The following is a 25095-nucleotide window of genomic DNA, read 5'->3' on the forward strand; positions in this document are numbered from 1 at the left end:
ATAGAGACTATAGAGAGCATCCTCACAGGTGCATCACTGTCTGATGTGACAGCTTCACAGTCTGTGTCTGCAAGGCCCATCAGTGAGGACAGCGGAATCCATTACAGGCAACAATCTTCCTGCCTTACAGGACATCCATCAGTCCCAATACCTGAGGAAAATCTGCATGGTCAGTGTTTTCTATACTACCATCTCTCTCTCTCTCTCTCTCTCTCTCTCTCTCTCTCTATCTATCTTTATGTATATATTAAATACATGTCAAAGTACACTTGAATTTTCCATGCTGCCCCATATACATATACAAATATATATTATATATTATATATATCCATATAATATATAATATATAGATGTATTATACGCTTACAGCCAAAAATCAGTGTCTCAGAAAAGATTATATAAAATATAAATATTATATCAATAAAAAAGACCAATTGGTACTTTTGTCAGTGTGAGCAGTGTGCCAAGTCCTGCTGAAAAATGAAATCTGTATCTCCATAAAAGTTGTCAGCAGATTTTCAGAGAAAACACTGCACTGACTTTGGACTTGATATAATACAGTGGACCAACATGTCACACCAGACATGTCTCTCCAAACCATCACTGATTGTAGAAACTTCACACTAGACCTTGTACTGTGTGCAGCTTGTACTGTGTGTCTCTCCACTCTTCCCCCAGACTCTGCTCCCATAATTTCCTAATCAAATGCAAAATTGACTTATTTTGGAGAGCCATTTTCGTTCTTTCATGATTTTTGCTTTGCCTCTATTGTTTATCAACCATGTCTCAACCCCTACCCTAATATATCACCTGATTTGTCTCTGCCTCACACTGCTGATTTGGATTATTTTTGACCACTGTATGGATTTGCCTTTATTTTGCTTTATTCTTACTGCAAATATGTCTTAAGATGTGTAACAGTGCAGGTTATTATTGCATTTTTTCATCTCAAAAATTTCCACACATTTCAGGACTGCAGGCAGGTCACCACAGTACCTGTAGACTCACACATGCCTTAGGAATGTGTTCATTATGTGCATGCATGTTCCTGCGAAATATGTGGTATTAACAAACCGCATACTATGAGAGACCCTGGCTTTTGGATTTGCTGATAACAGTCTGGATGGTGCTTTTCCTCTTTAGTCCAGAGAACATTGCACGGACAGTTTTAGCCAATTACTGCAGGTCTCAACCATTACCATTCTACCACTGCACTGAGGAATGTTTAATTCCCCTACAATTCAGAAATAAAATGTTGCATCAGACTTGGTACCCACTATCAGGCCTTTAATAATTTGCATTGCCTTTTGTCATGAGCGTGTTGGCCATTGTTAAACCTTACTCAGAAGACAGCACCTCACAACTTATATTTAGGAGCAGATAATTCAAGGCCGTCCCCTGAGCAAACACTTCATGTTAATTTACATGCTGACATGCTGTACAGATGACAAATAAACCTTGAAATATGGTTCATTTTAGTAGTTATTTGAGTTGTAGTTCTTCTCAGTTGTCCTTATTTAATGTTTTTAGGTAGGTTTTCCTTTTAAATCTTGATTTTGATATTTAATCTTTTAGTCTTGTTCTAGTCTTGATTCCTCTTTAAGGTTGTTCTCTATAATTGTTCAGAGTTTCTTCTTTTGAATTCCCTTTAGTAACTTTGGTCTTTACAGCTCATTTCTAAGCAAGATGCTTTAGATGTTGTAAAACTCGCTTTACAGATAAAACAGTTCATGTTGTGCTCCATTTCCATTCCTGCAAGCACCCTCTTGATTATGAGAATAAACAAAATCATAAAAAACAGATTAAAGGACAATGTGAGGCACTGGAAATTGGTTTCCTGGCCTGAACACTACAAACCGTTTATGCTTTATCATCATAATTTGGTTCATGCCCCTTAGCCAGAAGACAATTAGAGAACATTTAAGCTGTGAGCAGATCGGGAGACAATGCAAGGATGCTCCTGTCGCCTGCTGGTTTAATTAGCTAACAACTTGTGGGCGGTTTACAATACATCACGAGAAGTGATTTTAATTTTCACTTCATTAATTAAATCTTCAAGGAATCTTTATATGCAGGAAATGTATCCCAAGATGTTAATTTCAGTCTAAGTGTCGCAACAACATCAACTATAATGGCTGTCTACTGTTTCTGCCTAACTCACTTTTCTCATTTGAATAAATGGAAGTGGAGTCTGGAGTGCTAAAGAGTCTTTGTTGTTTTCTATTCATGCAGAAACAAAATAACTTCTCTCCTTACTGTAATTACTCTCGCTGTACTTTCCCTTCTGTGTTCCAGCAGATATATATATATATATATATATATCATCCTCACAACAATCCATTTAACACAAAAACATGTTTTGTTTTTTTCTTTGGGGATTCACTCATTAAATGATTTCTCCATTATTACATAAAAAGGCCAGGCCAGTGAATTTGATCAAGCTGGTTTTTAGCTAGTTAACCCCCTTAGCTCCACACCAAGTATGATGCATACTGCATACTCCAAGCTTGTGCATACTCCAAGCTTGTGCATACTGGGCAACCAGTATATGACCAACAAGTCCAGTAAATCAAGACTGCAAAATAATCATTAAAAAATTAAAAGTGCTAATAAAACAGATGCAATAGGCCTTGTTACACATTAGCCTATATTTGTAGTTTTTGTTATTTTTTTGGTCTTGTTCCTAGCCATGTGCTCTAGGCACATGACCCTGTTTTGTTATTGTCTTCTCTCTGCTCTGGCCACACCCTGTCGTTTGTGTTCCCACTGTCTAATTTGAAACCCCACCCACTCATTGCCTTCCCCAGATGATCCTAGTCTGCTGTGTACATAGAGCCCCTTTGTTTCAATGTTCCTTGTTTAGTCTTTTGTATGCAGTGTGTGCTTTGTCAGGTCTGTTGTTTTTTCGTGATCCTTTGCTGTTCTTGGTTGTTTTTGTTTCTTGTTTTCTTAGTAATGATTGTACACACTGTATATTATATTTCCTATTGTGATCAAAATATGGGTCTGTAAAATTGCTAATCATTGCATTCTGCTTTTATCTACATTTATTTAGATTTAAACAGTATCCCAACTTTTTGGGGCTGTTAAGCACAATCCTGAATTGCACAGCCGTTTGAATAGAGATTTGATATTTAAAGGTACTTTATAGAGTTATAAAGTGTGCACCAACTTGCAGGACCATTTAAGGTGTTAAATAACCATTTCCAAATACAGATTCAGGTACAGAAGTGTTTTGCAAATAATACAAGTTACAGAACTTCATTTTTTGATATCATATTGAAACCCTTTTGGAATATGAGTGGAAAAACTCAGCCGCCCCCTCCCAAACACACACACACACACACACACACACCCTCTCTCTCTCTCTCTCTCTCCCCCCTTCTCCCTCCCTCTCTCTCTCTCTCTCTCTCTCTCCCTTTCTCTCTCTCTCTCTCTCTCTCTCCCTTTTCTCTCTCTCTCTCTCTCTCTCTCTCTCTCTGTGGCCTTCCGTGGATTTGGCCGGTGACTCATCACAGCGAGATTCATACCAGGTAATGGATTAAACTGCAGCAACCAACATGAGTTAAACAACCACTTCACTGCTTTCAGAGATTACTTAACTTTATTAAAATAGACGAACATCAGGTACGCAGTGTACATAACAACCTTCTTAAGATAGATTAGACTGCAGTCACTGAAAAAGCTGTTATGTGAAATGTGAAAAACAAAGGAAAAAAATAGAAAACAGAAAAACAACACGACTGATGATGGACACATGCTAAATATACACTAGAAACCATGCTTACCTTATGTTTACCTTATTTAAGGCACACTGGATTATAAAACGCATTTTAAGTGACAATAATAAGGTCAAAGGCAGGCCCGGAGTGGCTAATCGGGAAATTCGGGAGGATTCCTGAGGGGCTGGCTCATGTCAATCTCGAGTTTGGGCCGGTTGGACGGAAAAAATAATTTTGACACTTATCAGTCCCTTCACTAATCTTATTCTTGCATTAATTTCCATTCAACTATGTATGCATTCTCTATTCATCTGACAGCACAGCCCCTGCTTCGCAGTAGATTAGATGGGTTCAACCATCTGAGGGAATTCTCACCTCCCAAATGTTTGAGTTGGTTGCGCGTACGAGTGTTCTTTTCTGGAGCGATAAAATTAAATATAGCAAAAGAATAGCACGAAGCGTCAGTCAACTGTGATGGAGGGTAAGAAGAGGCCAGGTGGCGCCGAAAAGGCCAGATTAAAAAAAAGAAAGAAGGTGGAAGAAGAAACTGACAAATGTGCAAAATTAACAAGCTTGTTTTCCAGAGGACAGACTCCAGCTGCAGCCAGTAAACAGAGATATGGAAATAATCTTGAATTGTCAGCTATTGCACAACGTTTGCAATGTCGACTTAGCCTAGTTTATTTTGTAGAGCCCAATACATCAATACATCAACATTATGTAATAATTAATATCTGGCTGTGTTTATTAATAATTGTAGACTCCAAATATGTCATTTTAAAGCTTAGAAGCTGCTTTTCAGTTATCTAGCCTATTTAGCTGTATATCCTTTTAGAAAATAAACATTTAGGGCGAAATATGCCTTGTTTATTAGAATTATGATTCATAATTTCCATATTTGCTTTTTTGTACTAATTATATTTGATCCAATGTGCACGTTATACATCAATCAAACCATCCAAACCTCCAGATTATGGAACAGTAAACCTTTTTACTGTAGGATGTAAACCTTGATACTATAGGATACAGTTCCTGAATTAGAGCCGAGAGAGTGCTTTTACTTTTTACCGCAGCTTTAAAAACAGGCTCATTAATCAGCCGGGGTCACTTCAGCACACGCGCTCACACGCCCAGCCACCACCTCGCGCTCACCTCAGACTCCTGTCTTAAACACCGCTCCACAAACCTGCAGATCCACCAAGCCAGTCTCCAGTACTCCTCATTTATCTCCCAGAAATTTGAGCCATAAAAAAATGAATATCTACTTTAATCCGCTGTAACACAACTTCCCTTTAAGCTACCCATATAGACCGAAGGCTTACAGTCTCATCTGATCAAATATGTGTCGACCGACTCTGTCGGCCAATCAGGTGGCAAGTAGAATATACAAAAACACCTTCTTTACTGCAAAATAAGTTATAAATAAGTGGTTTTTATTCTTATGAGGTTTTAGTCCTTTGGAGAAAGTACCATTCCAAGTTTAAATCTCTATGATATCTAACCAGTGAAAGGGAGCAGTTTATAATTTTACATGGTGATTCTAAACACTTTAAAGCAAAATATAGAGCTGCAAAAACACTTCATCCATAAAAATATTTCATTTTATGGATCTGAAAATAAAAAAATGAAAATAGAAAATCTGAAAAACGCATAAAAATGTCCTGTTTTTGACCATATTTTGACCGTTACATGTTCAATTAAATCATTTTAAGTGTTTTCAATTAATTTTGTAAAGGCTTCTAAGTAATATTCATTCATACCTTACCTTTTAAATCTTTATCTGATTTAAATTTGAAGTGAAGGGTGTTCTGTTAACTTACCAACATATACTTGAACCTATATGCAATAAAAAGGCATTGTAAGATCTTGCTGCTGTTTCATTTATTAGAATTCCTCCTCCATGGAAAAAGTGGGGCGGATTTGGGCATGAAATTGCTGGGCTGAAAAAGGGGCCCACTCCGGCCCTGGTCAAGGGTGTTGCATTGTCTCCCTTTTAATGTCCTCTAAGTCAATAAAACTGTAATTCCTAAAAAAAAAAAAAAGAAAATCAAACGAGCGCTGGATGTTAATCTACACAGATTTCTCTCCTGAAAACTGTTCATTTGGGTGAGTAAATCGCCTCCGTTTATTTACAGTAAGTTTAGATTTCCAATATTTTAGAGTGGTTAGCAGCAGCGCTAGCTCCAGGTAGCAGCGCTTAGCGCTCGTAAACACTGCCCGACAGAGCTACACTGAGGAACCCTGAGTGTTTCTGTAAGCCAGAGTGATATTAGCACCATGTAGCTTGTTTTAACAAGATAAACACACTGACTACAGTGATATACTCACCTCTAAAAAAATAAAGAGCTAAGTCTGCGATTAGCGGCTAATGCTAATGCTGCCCCAGCCTAAGCGCTAGGAGACACTTCACTGCAACTCCCTTATAACGCTGTTCTTCAGTGTAGTTGCTTTACTGTTCCTTACAACCTGACTGGTAAAATTCATACGTAAGAGAAACCGGATTAAAGGGCGCACTGATAATTTTTGGGAAAATTTAAGAATTGTAAATGTGCCTTATAGTGCAAAAAATAGGGTACATAAACTTTAATTTACACAACCTGCAATGGAAGACTGCACAGTTAATACTGTTTCTATGTGGCTGTATAGAATTACATTATGAGTAATGAGTTTAAATGGATGCTCTTCAGCAGTTCAGCATATTGTGGCGTGGAAGAGGAAGGAAGACCCGTGAGACTCATGATGAACACTCATAAGCTCCTTTATTAAACAGGCTTGCCACTCACTTACAGACTTTAACAAGACTAGGAGAGCTAAAACCATCAACCCACAGAACTCAAACAGCCCAAAGGCCACCAACCCAGCTGTGTGTCTCCCAGATGGCAGATCCAGAGTGATGCCCACCCTCTCTGCATAACCCCTCCCAAGGGAGATGCCCCACCCCTGTCATCCTCGCACACAGGAGAACAGAAACATGCCTGCAGGCAGCCACACACACAACCCAGAGCCGCCACAATATGTATCGCAGGTGTTCATCAGGTGAAACATGTTGCTCTGATTGTGGAGATTTCTCCTACAAGATTGTGTTAATATAGAAACTCTCTTTGCTGTTTTCATTATGGAAACCCCACTGAGACCAAAGATCTGCTGTAAAATGTCTTTGTTTACATAACATAAAACAAAGGACATTCGGTACCCAATTAGCAAAGGGGTTCCTCATTGTGTGTGTGCTTTTGTGTGTGTGGAACAGCAGCTGGTTGTGGGTGTATTAATTTGCATGTTATTTGGAACAGAGTGTGTCTGCCATCTGCTGGTTCTTCTCTTCCATGCCTGTAGACTCCAGTGCAGTGATTTAAGCTCCATCTGCACTGATACTGTTCCTGTGTGATACTCTGTGAAGCATTAAGGTGCTCTTATCTGGGGAGCTGTTAACTTGCGGTTTCTGAGGCTGGTAATTCTGATGTACTTATCCTGTGCAACAGAGGTAACTCTTGAACTTCCTTTCCTGGGGCAGTCCTGATGAGAGCCAGTTTCATCAAAACCTTTTTGCTGGTCTTTGTGACTGCAATTGAGGATACTTTCAGAGTTCTTGAAAATGTTCAGAATTTTCTGACTTTAGTTTTAGTCTACAATGCAGAACATTTTAAAATAATGAAAAACCACTGAATTTGACTGGTGCAGTCTTCGATCCACAGTGTGTACCTGGAAAACTCCCATCACTGTTGGTGATAATGATCTTGGCCAGTAATGTCTGAGGAAGTTGAATTATCCATGTGAACAGAAAAAACGAGTCATATAGACATTCAGTGCAGAAAACCCTATACGGATATTCCACAGATAAGCATAGTCTTCTTCAGCCTTCATGAGATAGAAAGTTCAGTGTCCAATATCGTATTAAGGCTATTGAATATGGGCTCTTTAAAGCAGCAGTCACTATTGTTTTTTTTAACTTTCAAATTGAAAGCAGTAGTATTTCTAAGTTGGAAGGGGACAATGTATTTTAATGAAAGGTATGATTGTCCTGAATTTGTAGAAACAGATTGGTATGGTAGGTTTGTTGGATGAATGTAATTGCTCTACATTTTGACAGTATTATATATATATATATATATATATATATATATATATATATATATATATATATATATATATATATATAAATCTCATCAGAGATGGATCCAAAGCCCCCAAGGTAACACTGTAAAATGAGGCTCGTTTAGGTGTTACTTTATTTTTTATTTTTTAACCTATTAATATGGAGTTACAACACATAAATGACAATGTCAAATCTATTTTTTTCTGGATGCTTTCCTTACTTTGTTTTTTTTCCATCAGTCAGCATTAAAATATCTAATAAACTAATACAATATACAATAAAGTCAGTTTACACATTTAATATGTTATCACACACCACATTATGGTAACTAAATAAATAATAATTAATCTGCGTAGCATCCAGAAAGATCTAAGGTTTCACAGTATGAATTAATATGGGATCAGTATTTGGCAAATGTTGTTGTTTCCCTTGTAGTATGTGTTGCAACTACTTATTAATCATTTATAGTTCATTTGTAGCCTAAATAATTACACTTTATCCTTTATGTAGAAGTATTATTTTAAAGTTGTAAGATTCACAAATTCCAATAAAATACAGACTGTTGCCATAAAGACAAAGAGCTAGTGTTCAACATGGTTTAAGGCTAGTTTTGGCATAGTTTGTAGTGTTTATCACCAATAAAATACAGCCCAATGTGTGCCAATCTTTATTACCACTGAGGTTTGACAGTATACATTGATAGTCTAAATGAATGTGGAATCAGTATTTACTACCAGAATTTAATCAGAATTTACTACTCAATTAATAACCATTAATATTTGTGAACCCTATAAAAGAGCCTTATTTTAGATTGGTACAGTTCCCAAATCCCAAGTTGAAGATTGTTGTATTAAAGACAACAGCTAGTGTTCAACATGGTTTAAGGCTAGTTTTGGCATAATCTGTAGTGTTTATCACCAATAAAATACAGCCCAACATGTATAAATCTTTATTAACACTGGGAAGAAAACACAAATTATGTTTTTTTTTTTTATTTTTTTTTTACAACAGTTGATCTAATATGGGGTTCCATATATAACGTATAACGTATAAAACCTCTTCTTTTTGTCCTCTAAAAAGCTTTTTCACTGAAATAGAGTGGTTCAGTCCAAGTATCCCAAAGGTTATTCAGTAAAACGTCCGTTCACATTATAAATGTTTATTAAATGCATAACTGAGTGAAAGCAGTCTTTCTCTGGCTGAGTGTTTAGGTTGGCGGAGGTGCGGATGTTGGGAAGGTTACAGCAATAAGGAAATGCCTCCGCTGGGATGAAGTTGAAGAACGGCTTCAAACACCTCTTCACATATACATTCATACTCCCCCAGCAGAGGTCGACAGGGTCAGACAGACCACCGGTACAGACTCAATAGAGTCTCTGTTCAGAGCAGAAATTTCTCTTTACTCTTTACTCTTTACTCTGTGCTGACTGAGTTTATACAGCTAGATCAGAATACATAACAATATTCATAATGGAGCTTATTCCATCTACAATAGATTACGTAATAATAATTCAATAATACTTTTTGTTCCCACAGCAGGAAATTTTGCAGTCCTTAGAAATGGTGTGAAGCTTTTTTTTCATTCAAAGATGCAGAACTGTGATCAGTTTTAATGTGATTCGTTCATAATGGTTGCACACCCCTCACCTCCAGCCAGTGTGAGCGTCAATTGAAGGGGTGTGTGTGTGTGTTATCCTACAACGGACTTGCTCCCTGTCCATTGGATATACCTGCCTTGTGCCCAACTGATAAAATAGGGTCTGGACCCACTGTGACTCAAGGAAACCGCAGACCCTACTGTTAAATATAAAATCTGCATTAAAGCATAAAAACTGATGCCATCTAGGAGTAATACTCAGAGGTGTAGAATAAAAAGTACAAATACGTCATTATTTTACTTAAGTAGAAATTTGGGTCATCTATATTTCTTTATATATCTTTTCTACAGATTTTTCTTTCTTTCTTTCAGTTTTTATTCATTTTGTTCACTTTTTCTGTCTTTTTTTGTTTTTTTTTTTGTTGTATTTTACTAGTGCATCTCAACCAATGAAAACCCAAACGTCAGTATCTCAGAAAATGTTAATATTATATAAGACCAAGTGGTACTTTTGGCAGTGTGGGCAGTGTGCCAAGTCCTGCTGGAAAAATGAAATCTGCATCTCCATAAAAGTTGTCAGCAGAGGGAAGCATGAAGTGCTGTAAGATTGTCCGGGAAAACACTACACTGACTTTAGACTTGATAGAACACAGTGGATCAACACCAGCAGATGACATGTCTCTCCAAACCATCACTAGATCAGTAAATTTTACATTTCTTTTGGAAATCGAGGGACCAGAGTCTGGAGGAAGAGTGGAGACGCACAGTCCAAGCTGCTTGAGGACTAGTGTGAAGTTTTTACTATTGGTTTTCACAGAAAATACAAATACTTTGTTACTTTACTTAGATAGAAATGTTTGTTATCTATACTTTACCAGAATAAATATTTTTTTAATTAATTTTTACTTTTAATTTTTACATTATCTGTTCCTTTAACTCCTTGCATTTAAAAAAAAAAAAGTCTTGTTACTCCTATTTCAGTTCAACTTGTTTTCATTCTGACTCGTCGTCTTTGCTAAATAATCCAGCGCAAGACCTATAAGGAAGAAACCTTTGGAGTAATCTATAATTTTACCTGAGTATTGATTGTGAATACTTTTTACACCTTTGGTAATTACTTGGAAGAGCACACAATATAAAGTAAGCTTATTCAGGGTTTGTTTTTTGTGTACTTTTCTTCGGTGTGTAAAACTGAATAGTATTTTTATAAAATCAGTCAGCTAAATGATTTTCCTGAGGGGGAAAAGTTGATTAGTTAATTAAGATAATTAACGCTGACAGATTTAATGCTCAGTTAAAGATATGTGATCTTCCTCTCTTGCTGCTGTCTGTCCCACTCTCTCTCTCTCTCTCTGTTGCCCCTGTTCTCACTTTTTTTTCTCTCTCTCTGGCAGTCTCTTACCACTCACTTCCCCCACTCTCTCTCTCTCTCTCTCTCTCTCTCTCTCTCTGCACTTCTCTCTGTGTTTCTCTCTCTCTCAGACAGACAGTGGGTGAAGATGTCAGCTCTGCTGCTGCTGTGTGTTTGGACTGTTGCACCTTTCTGTTTTTGTGAGAAAGCTAGAGAGAGGACAGCTCGACAGAGAGATGCAGACTTCACGGAAAAGGTGAGTTACACTCTTCCTTTATTATAGAATCTCTAATTCATTCAGAGAAAACACAGCTGCACTGAGACACATCACACAGCTGTGCATCCATTACATCTGTAAAACATCTTTACAAAGCCTGCAGATCTTTATTTTCTTCTTCCTTCATTCTGATCCTTATTTCTTTTTATTTTTTTCAATTGTTCCATTCCAACCTTCTTTTCTTTTCATTGCATTCTTTCTTTTTTTTCAGATTTTTTATTACTTCGGTCTGCATTTCTTTCTTTATCTTGTTCTGGCTTACTTTCCATCATCCTTTCTTTTTTCTTTGTGTTGTATTCCACATACCAATCTTAATTTTTGTTAATTTCTTTCTTTCTTTCTTTCTCTTTCTTTCTCTTTCATTTCTTTAATATTTCTTTCTGTATTTACTTTCAACTGATTTTTTTATTTATTCAGTTCTTTCATTTTTTCATTCTTTATCTTGTTCTGTGTCTTTCTTTCTTTCTTTCTTTCTTGTTGTATTCCACATTTCTGTTCTTTCATTGTCTTATTTTCCTACTCACTTTATTCCAGTCTTCTTTTCTTTATTAGTTTATTAATATCTTCCATTACTCTATTTTATTTGTTTCTGGATTTTTTTAACTAACTTTCTTCAGTCTTCCTGTTTTTCCTTTAATTATCTTTTACTTTATTCCAGCCTTTCTTTCTTTTTCTTTCTTTTCTCGCTTTCTCTGTTCGGTCTTCTGTAAGTAATGGATGAGTTGGAGGATTTCTGACTCAGACTCTCAGATCAGTAATTTTATATAAACTCTGAATGTGCTCGGAGTACACTCAGCTGTTTTAGTTGTGTGTTTTTTGTTGAATGATGTGTTTCACTTATTGTGGTGAAAGGCTTAGTCCAGAATTCAGGCTGTAAAATCCACATCACTGTTTCATTCCTTCATTCTGTGGAGAAAAAAAAGAGAGTGGCTGAAGAAAGAGACTATTGTATTTAATCTCCTCCTGCCATTCCTGACCAGCAAAACCAATATACTGCAGTGCTCAGCAGAGTTCAGAGGGGAAAACACGCACATATGAAAGAGCTACCTTTTGTTCTCACTCCCTGGCCATTTTATTAGAAACACCTAGTGTATGCTTTCATTCTCTGTCCAGTTTATTAGAAACTCCATTCTTAGGGTATCTAATCACTGGCCCTATATTAAAAACCGAGCTCCGAGTGGTCCAGCGGGCTCCCTGAGAGAGCACAATTGGCCTTTCTCTTTCTGGGTGGGTAGATGGCACTCTCTCTCCCCACATCACTCCAAAGGGTGATGTCGCTCAGCACAAGGCATCTGTGAGCTGATGTATCAGAACCGAGTCGCTGCACTTTCCTCCGAGTGCACTGTGATGCTGAATCAGCAGCAGCTTGAAAAGAAGCGGTGGCTGACCTCACATGTATCGGAGGTGGCATGTACTAGACTTCACTTGCCATCACCAATGATAGGTGGAGTCCTAATGGGTGGGTTGGGTGATTTGCCTTGTAAATTAGTGAGAAATATATAATATAATATAATGATAATGAAAAAAAAATCTCCTACCTTGTGCTTATTAGAAACCTCCACTCATTGACTAGTCAGACAATGGTGGTCACAACCATTGCCATTGTGGATGGTAATGCCTTCTATACTGTGTTCATCCGTGGGTCTATACTCAACATCCGTGGGTCCCTTCGGCTTTCCGTGAGCACACTGGCCAGTGGTTTGTTGCACTCTCACATAGATAAAACCTCACAACCGATACAGATGTAGATGTTCCCAAGCCAATTCCTGAGGTAACACTTGTGATCAATTTATTCCTGACTATCCCATGCGTTTTAGCATACAGTTAAAGACTAAGGTCCATCTGTTGCTGCAGTTTTTCAGGCCCTCCCACCTCATTCAGCAGGTTTATAGCAGTATAACGGTATAGAGCGACTATGTCTGTGGTCAGAAACGTCAACAGACAGACTGCTGTCTCTAACTGCGCATTTATATAGAGATAGGTTTCTGACAAAGTGTCCACTGAGTGGTTTGTAAGACGTGGGTTTAAAGTTCAGCCTGAAAAATAAACGTTTGTTGTCACTGGAACGTCCGTCACTGAGGTGGCAGATTCTTGACCTCTGCTTGGGGTCATGCAGGACTGACCACGTGCTCTGAACAAACTGTGTTTTTCTATTCTTTTCTCTTTTTTTTAGTTCTTTCTTTGTCCTCCATGTTGTTGGATACATTTAGCTTTGCCAGTGTATTCTTGACTCGACCAGAGAAGAATTTGCTTCCTCAACGTTCATAAGATTGGGCAAACAAACCACGCTGTATAAAAGTTAAGCTGAGTTAGTAACGTGTGTGCAGTGCTTTTTCACGGCTCTGACCACCACCCATTTGGTTCAGATTACACAACCCCTGCGGATCAGTCTGTGGGTGCACCACCAGGGGCCACAGGAATGTTTTTAAAGGAGATAACACAGTGCTGAAAGTGAAATGGCGAAGGGTAGATGAAAGATGTGGGAGAAAACGGGAAGCTAAGCACTAAAGCAAATGCTGAGTTTGGGCTTGTAATTAGAATTACTTGTACTTGACTAGTAAGGGTATGATGGGTCTGGTGTGCACATGCTGCAACATTTACCAACTGCAGTCTTTACTGATCTTATCTCAGCTGCACTTATGCAATTTTATTGTTGATAACTCTATAAAATCGCATAATTACAAGCCACTGCTCTGTCCACTGTGGGTAGTAATGTATTTTATAATGTGTACATGGTACAAATGTGACACTGTGTATTAAGAAATGTTAAATGACAACACAAAACATTTATAAATTAAACGTTCATCCACCTGATACAAACTATCATGCCTCGCTCCAACTCCAACTAATTCATGTAGGCCAATGTTTAACCCTCTCAACAAGATAATACCTCACAACTTATACAGATACACAGAGCATTCTCAAGCTGTCCCCTGAAGTAACACTTCATTTACATTCACATGTATGGCATTTGGTAAATTACCATTAATATGAGAACAGAGAATAACCTGCTGGATGCTTTTCTTCCATGGCTCTTGGGAGATGGGGTGCCTATGTTGACAATTCACTGCCAAGATAGCAATGAACGTTTGACAGTTGACATCTGCCTAGATTGTTTTCTGTAGTCAAGATAGAAAAACGCCAGAAATGTACCCGAACAAACATCATTTTGAGACCACCACACCTAAGGGCGTAGATATATTGACAAGCGTCATTGCTGTTTAAACAACACAGGCGGAAGGCATGAAAATAGACTGTTGGTGGGGTGTAAGATAGCAGTGAGCATCATGACACACGTTGCGCAGGGTGTAAGAAAAGGCCCCTAGGGCCCCTAATTTGCATTCGTGTCTCCCATGATACCCAATATTACTCATTTTACTAACACTCTAATCTTCAGCTGAAACTAGGTTGAATAAGAGGCTTGCTAAAGTTCTGTAAACTTATGCAACTTTACTACAGTTGCTAAAAAAGATACATAAACCTAACTTACAATTTTACACTTTGTATATTTTTTGCACTATAAGGCGCACCAAAAAAAACTTTATTTTATTTACAGAGTTACAAAGTTATATATAAGCTCTAGCTCTTTTGCTGTTCAGAGGCGAATATATCAGACTGTAGTCTGTGCATTTACCATGTTAAAACACTATTAGCTTCAGGACGATCCGCTAGCTAATAGTGCCCTGGCTAACCTTAACACTCAGGGTTCCTTAATGAATTGCTGTCAGGTGGCATTAACCGCTAACCACTAGCTGTTAGCCGCTTATGCTAATGCTCCAGCTTTAGTGGAAATCTAAGATAACTGTAAATAAACGGAAGTGCTTTACTCACCCAAATAAACCGTTTTCAGGAGAAAAATCTGTGTAGATTAACATCCAGTGTTTGTTTGACTTGTCTGGCTCGTCTTAAATGTTCATTTTGTTAAGAATTACAGTTTTGTTTACTTAAGTGTTTACTTTACAGGTGACCTGCTGATTAGACAGAAAACTTGGCGACAACACTGTTTCTATTACTAGTTATTAGTGTTGCATACAATCCGCTAAAATAGATGTATATTGATAGTGCGCCTTATAATCTGGCGAAAAATACGGTAGTTTAATTTTGTATGATCTATGGTACAGTGGTTGATTTGTAAACATTATAACAGCCCCAGGCATCAGGCTGTGTATGCATTATTCATTTGGTGTAATAACTTGTTGAGAAGAAGCTTTTAGACACACTCTCCTCCTCAGACGTCTGATTACATTCACAACAACAGCGAACAAAACTAACAGAGCATTTCACCTAAACCACTTTAAATGACTTCCCTCACAAATCAACCACATAAATATACAAAAAATACAATTTTAAAAAGCCTTTCAATAGTACCTGTATAAGCAGATGCAGTTTTTATGGGGTTAATTATAGGGTTTGGTAATGTAACTCTGATCTCTTGCATCAGCTTTTGCTATCCGCCCATTACAGTGACTGTAACACTGCATCAGCATTCAGCTCAATGAGTTCAGCAGGCTGTGGGAATGAACTGGTAATGTGAGCAAGCAATTTCACATCCCCAGCCAGCAGGCAGGTCTGCCAGCACACTGGTGGATTACACAGATTTTTCCATTTCTACTGTACTGGAAGAAACAGGTTCACTTTCTTTCAGACGCTCGTCACTGAAAAATGCTCTGTTTGATCTCTGAACTTTATACACATTTTTATGATTCAGCATAAAAACTTTTTTTCCGATGGATATTCACAGCATTAACTGAAGGGTTTGGGCTTTTGGATCGGATGCACAGATTTCAATAAAAATCTATTCAGAAAGAATTGAATGCAAAAATGTGAGCACATCTACAGTACTTCCGCTTAGTCCATACACACCACTGAAGATATACCGTGTTTTATACATTCTAAATACTATAATAATTTTATGATAGACATCGGAGATCTGAGACCTGATATTACATTTGCTGTATTTGTAGTTTTAATTTCATCCTGTGTTACTCCCATTCACTCCCATTCATTCAGGCCTAGAGTTTTATTTGCCTGACATCCACCTAAATGTATGCACTCATTCAAGGCAGGTCCTCATACTCATCCACATATTTATCCTATCCACTCCCACTTATTTTCACACATGCCTAAGCCATAGAGCTTAGCAGCCACCAAACTGCTTGTACTTTATGAAGGCAGGTTAACTCAGCTTTAATCCACAGCAGTGCGACCCACACTCATCTGTTTTTTTGTTTCCTATTCCTTATTTCTCCCACCTTAGCTGTGCACCAGTTCTGCTTTTCCTTCAGTAAATGCAATGTAGTTTATAATACTATTCTATTACATTTATCAGTATTGGCAAATGTATTTAGCAAATGCCTTATTCATGCTGATTCTCCAGTGATCTATAATGTGGTTGTCTGAATCAGATGTGGTCAGGGGGATTTTGCATTATGTGATAAACAAATTCAAAACAAGTTTGTGTGTTTTGCAACATTTCTGCCCAAACTTTTAAATGACCGCAAGCAGATTAATAATATACTCCTAAACAACCAGCCCCCAACCCACCCCCTCCACACACACACACACACACACACACACACACACACACACAGTGACTCATTTTCAGTCATTCATTTAAACCATTATACACTGGCTGAAGCATTATCTGATTTTAAGCCTATGATTTTTTTCCTTCTGTGTTTGTTCTTTTCTTTTTCCTTTTGTTCTCTCTCTCTCTCTCTCTCTCTCTCTCTCTCTCTCTCTCTCTCTCTCTCTCTCTCTCTCTCTCTGTCTGTTCACTCTCCTTATCTACAGTACAATTCCTGCCTGCAGGGTCCTCCTGGAATGCAGGGAAGGGATGGTAATCCGGGCATTAATGGCATTCCGGGCACCCCAGGGATTCCAGGTCGGGATGGTATGAAGGGGGAGAAGGGCGAGTGTGTGACTGAAAGATTTGAAGAACCGTGGAAACCCAATTTCAAACAGTGCGCCTGGAGCTCTCTCAACTACGGCATCGACCTCGGAAAAATAGCAGTAAGAGTGCACTCTTTCCTCTTTCTTAATTACTGTAGAACACAAAGATCTTTAAAGGCCACTTTATTAGAAACACCTACCTTACACTTCTACTCACTGGCCACTTTATTATAAACACCTTCCCTACACCCCCACTCCTTGGCCACTTTATTAGAAACACCTTCCCTACACTTCCACTCACTGGCCATTTTATTAGAAACACCTTCCCTACACTTACTGGCCATTTTTGTCAGGAACACCTACCCTACACTTCTGTTCACTGGCCACTTTATTAGAAACACATACCATACATGTCCATTCAGTGGCCACTTTATTGGAAACACCTACCCTACACTTCTGCTCACTGGCCACATTATTAGAAACACCTACCCTACACTTCTGCTCACTGGCCACATTATTAGAAACACCTACCCTACACTTCTGCTCACTGGCCACATTATTAGAAACGCCTACCATACACTTCTGTTCACTGGCCACTTTATTAGAAACACCTACCCTACACTTCTGCTTACTGGCCGCTTTATTAGAAACACCTACCTTACACTTCTGCTCACTGGCCACTTTATTAGAAACACCCACTGTCTGTTTTTCCTCACTGATCATTTTATTAGAAACACCAACTGTATCTTGTGCTTTTATTCACTGGCCACTTTATTAGAAACCCCTTCACTACCTTGCTCGTCTGCTCACTGTTGTATGTGCTGTGTTGTAGGAGTGTACGTTCACTAAGCTGAAGTCAGACAGTGCTCTGAGAGTGCTCTTCAGTGGTTCTCTCAGGCTGAAGTGTAAGTCGGCCTGCTGTCAGCGCTGGTACTTCACCTTTAACGGTGCGGAGTGTTCAGGGCCTTTACCCATCGAGTCTATAATCTACCTGGATCAGGGCAGCCCCGAGCTCAACTCTACCATCAACATTCACAGGACGTCTACAGGTAATGAGTTAAATCTATATGACAAATGTGTATTATATATGATGTATTTCATTTTCATAATGAGCCTGTATACCCATACAGAAATAAATATTTTTATGCAATTTACATTTTAAGCATATTGTATAGTTTGTAAATGCATTTAAATTTATTAGTACATTTTATTATATTTATTAGTACTGTTTTCAGCCATATTAAACTACATTTATTTTTGTTAAAAAATATATATATTTTGTGGTGTGATTTAGGGTTTTTTTTTCATAGCAGAGCTTTCGTATAACCACCCATTGGTAGTTTAAATTAAATTTAAAAATACATTTGAGACCAAATTCTGATCTAAATAAGAGATAATCTACAGTTACAGTAGATACTGGAATCATAAACACAGTCTGTTCCACATCTGTATAAAACATATTCAATTGTTTTTTGGGTGATGATAGCCTGAAATAACTTCCTGTAGTTGGTTGGAAAGTCTAAGCAATCGATCCATGTTTCGGGAAAGAAATCTTCTGTGTGAAAACAAACCCAGAAATGGCCCTGGGTGTGAATTTATTTATTATTAAGTATAAAAAGGCCCTTAATATCACTTGAGCACTAAGTTTCTTTTAGTCATAAAACCGTCCTATTGGATTTATGTTTAAATTTTAAAGCCTACAATTATAAAACTAAGAGATGTATGTAGCTGTTAGCTCTACTTATAGACCTGTGGCCTACAGTTTAATATATGCAGAAAAAAGTTTTGACCTTTCTGGAAAAACATAGTGCATTAAAGAATGTGTTTAATACAAGTAAAATTAGGTAAAACTAATTTCACATGTAAAATTAAGAAGCTGATGCTTAAAATGAGCTGAGAATAATATTTGAACCCAGTGATCGCACATATAAGTATATAAATAGTTCTTGTGTGATTGCGAGAGAAAGTCGTAGGTATTTTTATACATGTTTTTTCGTTCTCACAGAGTTTTTCGGATCTGTCCAGGCTGTAATTACAAAGACACCAGTCGTATTTTTCTCTCTCTCTCTGGTTCCTCTCTGCATCACGTCGCCACACTCCCTCAGCAATTAGCAGCCCACAGAGCTCATCCCTGCTGCAGAAATAAAAGACTACAGAGTTCAAAACAAACACACAGCCACATACACTAGAAGCTGAAATGTGCACAACAGTCCCACGGCACGAGACAGAGGATAAAGATATATAAATTCCCGTCATAAAATTCCACGCACAGGGAGGTCTGTCTACACTTTACTGTCACTGCCAAAAAAACAGCACACCTGTTAAAATAGTATAGATTAAAATGTTATGTTTGAATGTAATGATGATATATAGGCGCATCTAAAAAAAAAACTATTTTTAGTGATTTAGCTGAAAATGCAAAGCTCATATATTATATAGATGTATTACACACAAAGAGATCTATTTTAAGCATTTATTTATTTTACTGTTGATGAATATGGCTTACAGATAATGAAAACCCATAAATCAGTATCTCAGAAAATTTGAATATTATATAAGACCAATTGGTTCTTTTGGCAGTGTGGGCAGTGTGCCAAGTCCTGCTGGAAAATGAATACTACATCTCAGCAGAGGGAAACATGAAGTGCTGTAAGATTTTATGGGAAAACACGGCACTGACTTTAGACTTGATATAACAAAGTGGACCAACACCAGCAGATGACATGTCTCTCCAAACCATCACTGATTGAGGAAACTAAACTTCACACTAGACCTCTCACAGTTTGGACTGTGTGTTTTTTCCACTTTTCCTCCAAACTCTGATCCCATGATTAGCAAATGAAATGTAAAATTTACTGATGATCAGTGATGGTTTGGAAAGACTGGTGTTGGTCCACTGTGTTTTATCAGGTCCAAAATCAGTGCAGTGTTTTTCCTCTGCTGACAGTTTTTATGGAGCCGCAGATTTCATTTTCCAGCAGGACTTGGCACACTGCCCACACTGCCCCAAGTCCCAATTGTCCTTATATAATAATCTAACTTTACAAACAGGTTTTTTACAGTTTATTCTGCAGCACATTTGCCAACAGATGTTTTTTTTTCCCCATTTTCTCCCCAATTTACACGGCCAATTACCCAACCCACTAATTAGGACTCACCCTATCACTAGTGATGCCCCAACACACTAGGAGGGTGAAGACTAACACATGCTTCCTCCGATACATGTGAAGCCAGACACCGCTTCTTTTCGAGCTGGTGCTGATGCAGCATTGCTGAGCAGCCAGCGCACTCGGAGGAAAGCAACTCGGTTCCGGTACATCAGCTCACAGATGCCCTGTGCTGCGGACATGACCCTAGGAGTGATGTGGGGAAAGAGCGCCATCTACCCACTCGGAGGGAGCAGGGCCAATTGTGCTCCCTCTGAGCGCCGGCGGCTTGATTGCAAAGCTGCATGAGTGGGGGTTTAAACCTGCAACCTCCTGCTCCTTGTGGCAGCGCTTTAGACCGCTGGACCACTCGGCGTCCTGCCAACAGATGTTTAAGCTGGGCCTGTAGATCCTACACACTCAAAGTTTGTCAAGGCTGGCATCCCAGCTAGTCTATTAAATACTCAGTTGTCAATAAATGTGGAGACATGGCAGACGTGCCCCCTCTCAAAGTCTGTGAGCTGGGCCAAATGTTTGTGAGTGCATTATGGAGGCATGTCTATCAGTGAACAATCTTTCACCATAAGGCACACTACCCAAAAATAGTCTATGAGAGCCTTTAAGAGACTTTAACACCATCTTTGGGCAAGCCCCAGTATCTAATCAGATCAGAACCTATAATCATTTATATTTACATCTGGATATGCCAAGTTTCGAAGAAATCTGTTTTTTTTTTTTTTTTTTGTTAAGTCGTCTATATATATATAAAAAACAAAATCACCAGAATCCAAAACAACTTCTCTTTACTACAGTGACGGTCAATAGACTAGACATATATAGTCCTAGAAAAATAGGCCTTATTTGACTATTTGTCTTTTTGAATGGAACTGTAAAGATTATGGTTTGGATTGAATTTTCACATTAAGACAGATGAGGGAGGAGTTGAAGTGTTTGAATTACCATCCAGATAAATGCGTTTAAACTGTCATAGCAGTGGCTGATACTGCAGCAGCTCCTTTAATTAATAATCTTGATTTCAGGTGAAACAATATGAAAAATACAAATGTTTGCAATTTTAATGTGCATATATCCTGGAAACGTAATATCCACTTGTATGTTTATGTACTTACATAATATATTGATTGCTGTTTTTGTGTGTGTGTGTGTATGTTTGTGTGTGTGTATCCTGCAGTGGAGGGGTTGTGCGAGGGCGTAACCGCAGGCCTGGTTGACGTGGGCATATGGGTGGGCACCTGTGCGGATTACCCCCGCGGCGATGCCTCCACAGGGTGGAATTCGGTGTCCAGAGTGATTATCGAGGAGCTTCCCAAATGAGCTGCCTGCCTCCGTTGCCATGGAAACACCAGACTGATATAGAAGCAGGCCTGATCTGTAATTCATTTCTCAGTAAAGCTGCAAACTTCTGTTGGCCTTTATTTTAAAGTAATTCTCCAGCAATTCTTAACCCAAACTTTAGATGCTGCAGTGGTTTAGTCAACACTGACCATAATACTGACAGGTTTTTAAGCTTTTTAATTACTAAGAATGGTAATGGTAAAGGTTGGGGTTTTTCACAGGCTCCACCGCTTCAGCATTGATAAAGATTTTACTTCAATAATAGATGGGTCTGCAGGTGTGTGGTTTTTTAAAGATTGTTGAAAAGAAGTTGAAAAATCCACGAGAATTTCTTTAAAATACTGTATCTGACAAACTGGAAACATTCACCTTGTGAAGCACACCACAAAACCTCAGCTATAGACAATCCATCACAGCATCCTCAATACATGTCCTCAATCAGACTCAGTCATTTAAAACTATCAGCTGCAGATCTTTCTAATTCAGTGGATTTAGCCCCAGTCTCAGTCTGCTGCAATATTGATTTTCAGCTCCTCAGTTGCTTATCTAATTCTTCACAAAGTAAAGATCTTAAAACTGTACTGGAAAAAACTGGAACAGAAATAAACTGTAAGTCTGAGATCTGCTGTAGCTGCAGCCACTTTTCCATGATAGCTTTAAAGTGACAGATTGGCTTTTTACAAGCCAGTTTACACTAGTTTACAACACATGCAGTCGACAAGCAAAGACATAACTGATGTTTGAAGTTTGCATCTTAAGTTTTACACAAGAGCTATGAGGCTAATAACTAATCAGTCATTGACAGCTGATGTAATAGTGAGGTCTTAGCGCTAACCACGGCTAGCAGTGCCAGCGGTTAGTCACTAATGTTAATGCTGCTGCACCCAGCTTTAGTTGAAATCCAGAAATCTAAGCTTAATGTAAATAAAATTAAGCACTTTATTCACTCAAATAAACAGTTTTCAGGAGAGAAATCGGTGTAGATTAACTGAATTAGAGGAAAAACACAATGAACCCCTGTTCCTTACTAGTGTCGCATAATGTGCTGGTGTGCCTTATGTATGAAAAAGACCAGAAAATAGATGTTTATTGGTAGTGCGGCTTAAAATCCGGGTAAACCTAGTATTGTAAGAAGATGAAGACTGAATTTTCCATTGGATGTTAGCCACTTTAGCTTCATAGCTCCAGTGTAAATGTTAAGTCACTTCAGACAACAAATATAGCTTGAATGAATGATCACAAGCCATCAAACCAAGCCGACCTGCTTGAATTTTTGCACAAGGAGTGGTATAAAGTTATCCAAAAGCAGTGTGTAAGACTGGTGGAGGAGAACATGCCAAGATGCATTAAAACTGTGATTAGAAACCAGGGTTATTCCACCAAATATTGATTTCTGAACTTTATGAATATGAACTTGTTTTCTTTGTATTATTTGAGGGCTGAAAGCTCTGCATCTTTTTTATTATTTCAGCCATTTCTCATTTTCTGCTCTAAATGACAATATTTAATTTTTTTTTTGGGAATTTGGGAGAAATGTTGTCTGTAGTTTATAGAATAAAACAACAATGTTCATTTTACTCAAACATATACCTATAAATATCAAAATCAGAGAAACTGATTCAGAAACTGAAGTGGTCTCCTGTTTTTTTCCAGAGCTGTATGTTTTGGCTGATCAGCTGCCTTTTGGGGTTTTGCCATTCTGAGTCTGAGGGGAAATTATAAGAAATAAATTCTTATTCTATCACTTTAAACAGTTTGAGGATGTTGTGGATTGATTCATGTGAAACACAGAGCACAGAGTGACTGTGTCTTTATGGAATTTTGTGCCTAAATATTAAAGAATTATATCTGTTTACTTTCGTTAAATATTGTTATCGTAGGAACAATTTTGGGGGCTTGTTTATAAGACTGTGGCTCTGGCCCTGATTATCTTTATGACTATTGTAACCCACTTCACTATGTTTATATGTTCAGTTTATTATACCAACTACCTTTTTTCAGTTTAATAAATAAAATTATATTACACCCATTTAACTGTCTTGGAGTGTTGACTGGGGAACTTCCTGATGATAAATCAGAGCTCGTGTAATGACCACACCATATAAAGGAGGGAGCAGTCAGACGCTGCGGTGGAAAATGTCCACCAGCCTGCATGAGTAATGCTGGGAACGTCTGGCCCAGTATGTGTGAGGGCGCTCAAGTGGTTTCACAGCTGCTGTGCGTTCGGTCTTACTCACATATACACACACACATATACTGTAGAACAAAGCCAAGCACACATACCCATGCAGAGATATAGTACTGCACACACTGCAGTATCAACCACAGTGATTTATCATAAATATTAAAGGGGAATTCCACAGTTTCTCTCAATTATTGGCATATTTCATTTCATTACAATTATCAGGGTGGGGCTTGAAGAAATGGTTTATTGTAGAGGAACTTACAGGATCTGGTTTCTTTACAGTTGTTTAATTAGAAACCAGGGGTTGCATGGCCTACGAAACAAACAGTCATTTTATTTACTGTTTTTTTTTATCTTTAAATTAAAATCCTTTAATTGTCCATAAATTCGACAGTGCGCCTCATGTATGAATTTTACCAGTCAGGCTTTAAGCAATTAAGCAGTAAAGCCACTTCGCCACTGCGCTGAAGTACAGCGCCATCAGGGTGAATTATTAGTAAAGCACTCCAGCACCAAGGCTGGCTGCAGCAGCATTAGCAGTAGCCGCTAACCAAAGCGCTAGCTTTTTCAGTGTTCAAAGGTGAGTATATTGGACCCTGCGTGTTTGCCATGTTAAAACAAGCTACATGGGGTGAATCGCTAACAGTTAGCGCCCTGGGTTACCGGAACACTTAAGAGTCCCTTTTGTCTCGCTAGCACTGTGGTTAGCGGCTAATGCTAATGCTGCTGCACCCATCATTAGTGCTGGAGATAACTCACCCTTAGACAAAATATTGGGAATCTAAGCTTACTGTAAATAAACAGAAGTGCTTTCTTTACTCAGCCAAATAAAGTGTTTTCGTAGAGAAATCTGTGTAGATTAACCTTCAGCGCTCGTTTGACTTTTAAAGAATTACAGTTTACCAGAACTATAGTGTTTTTTTGTTTGTTTGTTTACTTAGGTGCTTTCCCATTAGAAGAGAAAAAAACATGGTGACACCCTTGTTCACTTCGATATAGGCATCCTTACTAGTGTCACTTAATGCACATTGTAATCTAGTGATCCTTATGTATAACAATAGCAAAGTAAGCAAGCGTGTAACCTAACGGTCAGGTTTAACCCCAATTACACACTACTCCTTCTATAGTTTACTAAACAAATGACAAAATTACGGATTTAAAGTCTACATAGAGCATTATATATCTGTAACAGAACAGTATATGCATTTATTTATATGTCAAAATTTGAATCTAGGGCTATCTTCATGTAGCCATTGTAGGCTTTTGACATACAGTTATACAATGAGTAAGGAGGTATTTGAGATTCAGCACACACATGCATTGTGACAAATGGATAGAGAGTACAGAAACAAGACCATGGTCATAATATTTTGACCTGACTGTGTACATCTCTGGAAAATATTAAGAGACCACTTCAGTTTCTCTGATTTTGCTATTTATAGGTATATATTTGAGTAAAATTAACATTGTCATTTT

At 38.1% G+C, this 25095-nt stretch overlaps 1 protein-coding gene across 3 annotated transcripts; it reads left to right on the forward strand.

Moving 5' to 3' along the window:
* The first annotated feature begins 5690 nt into the window (after positions 1-5690).
* cthrc1a (collagen triple helix repeat containing 1a) lies at positions 5691-23463 on the forward strand. Of its 3 annotated transcripts, none has more exons than XM_049476386.1 (5): positions 5691-5828; positions 10807-11019; positions 16852-17052; positions 17765-17981; positions 21271-23463. In XM_049476386.1, the coding sequence occupies exons 2-5, from the start codon at positions 10912-10914 to the stop codon at positions 21411-21413; spliced, it is 669 nt and encodes a 222-aa protein (XP_049332343.1). In that variant the 5' UTR covers positions 5691-5828; positions 10807-10911; the 3' UTR covers positions 21414-23463. The 3 variants fall into 3 exon arrangements, with proteins under 3 accessions (XP_049332343.1, XP_049332342.1, XP_007254743.2); XM_049476385.1 differs by having other exon boundaries at positions 5694-5828; positions 16834-17052; XM_007254681.4 differs by having other exon boundaries at positions 5720-5828; positions 10895-11019; positions 16834-17052.
* Positions 23464-25095: the final 1632 nt, after the last annotated feature.

This window comes from Astyanax mexicanus, chromosome 3, assembly GCF_023375975.1.
Source record: "Astyanax mexicanus isolate ESR-SI-001 chromosome 3, AstMex3_surface, whole genome shotgun sequence".
Classification (NCBI taxonomy): domain Eukaryota; kingdom Metazoa; phylum Chordata; class Actinopteri; order Characiformes; family Acestrorhamphidae; genus Astyanax; species Astyanax mexicanus.

Bases quoted from the DNA above. Each gene is read 5' to 3' on its own strand.
- cthrc1a (XM_049476385.1), top strand. From the start codon at position 10,912: ATGTCAGCTCTGCTGCTGCTGTGTGTTTGGACTGTTGCACCTTTCTGT. The intron at 11,020-16,833 runs GTGAGTTACACT...CCTTATCTACAG, and splicing joins ATGCAGACTTCACGGAAAAG to TACAATTCCTGCCTGCAGGG. The intron at 17,053-17,764 runs GTAAGAGTGCAC...GCTGTGTTGTAG, and splicing joins TCGACCTCGGAAAAATAGCA to GAGTGTACGTTCACTAAGCT.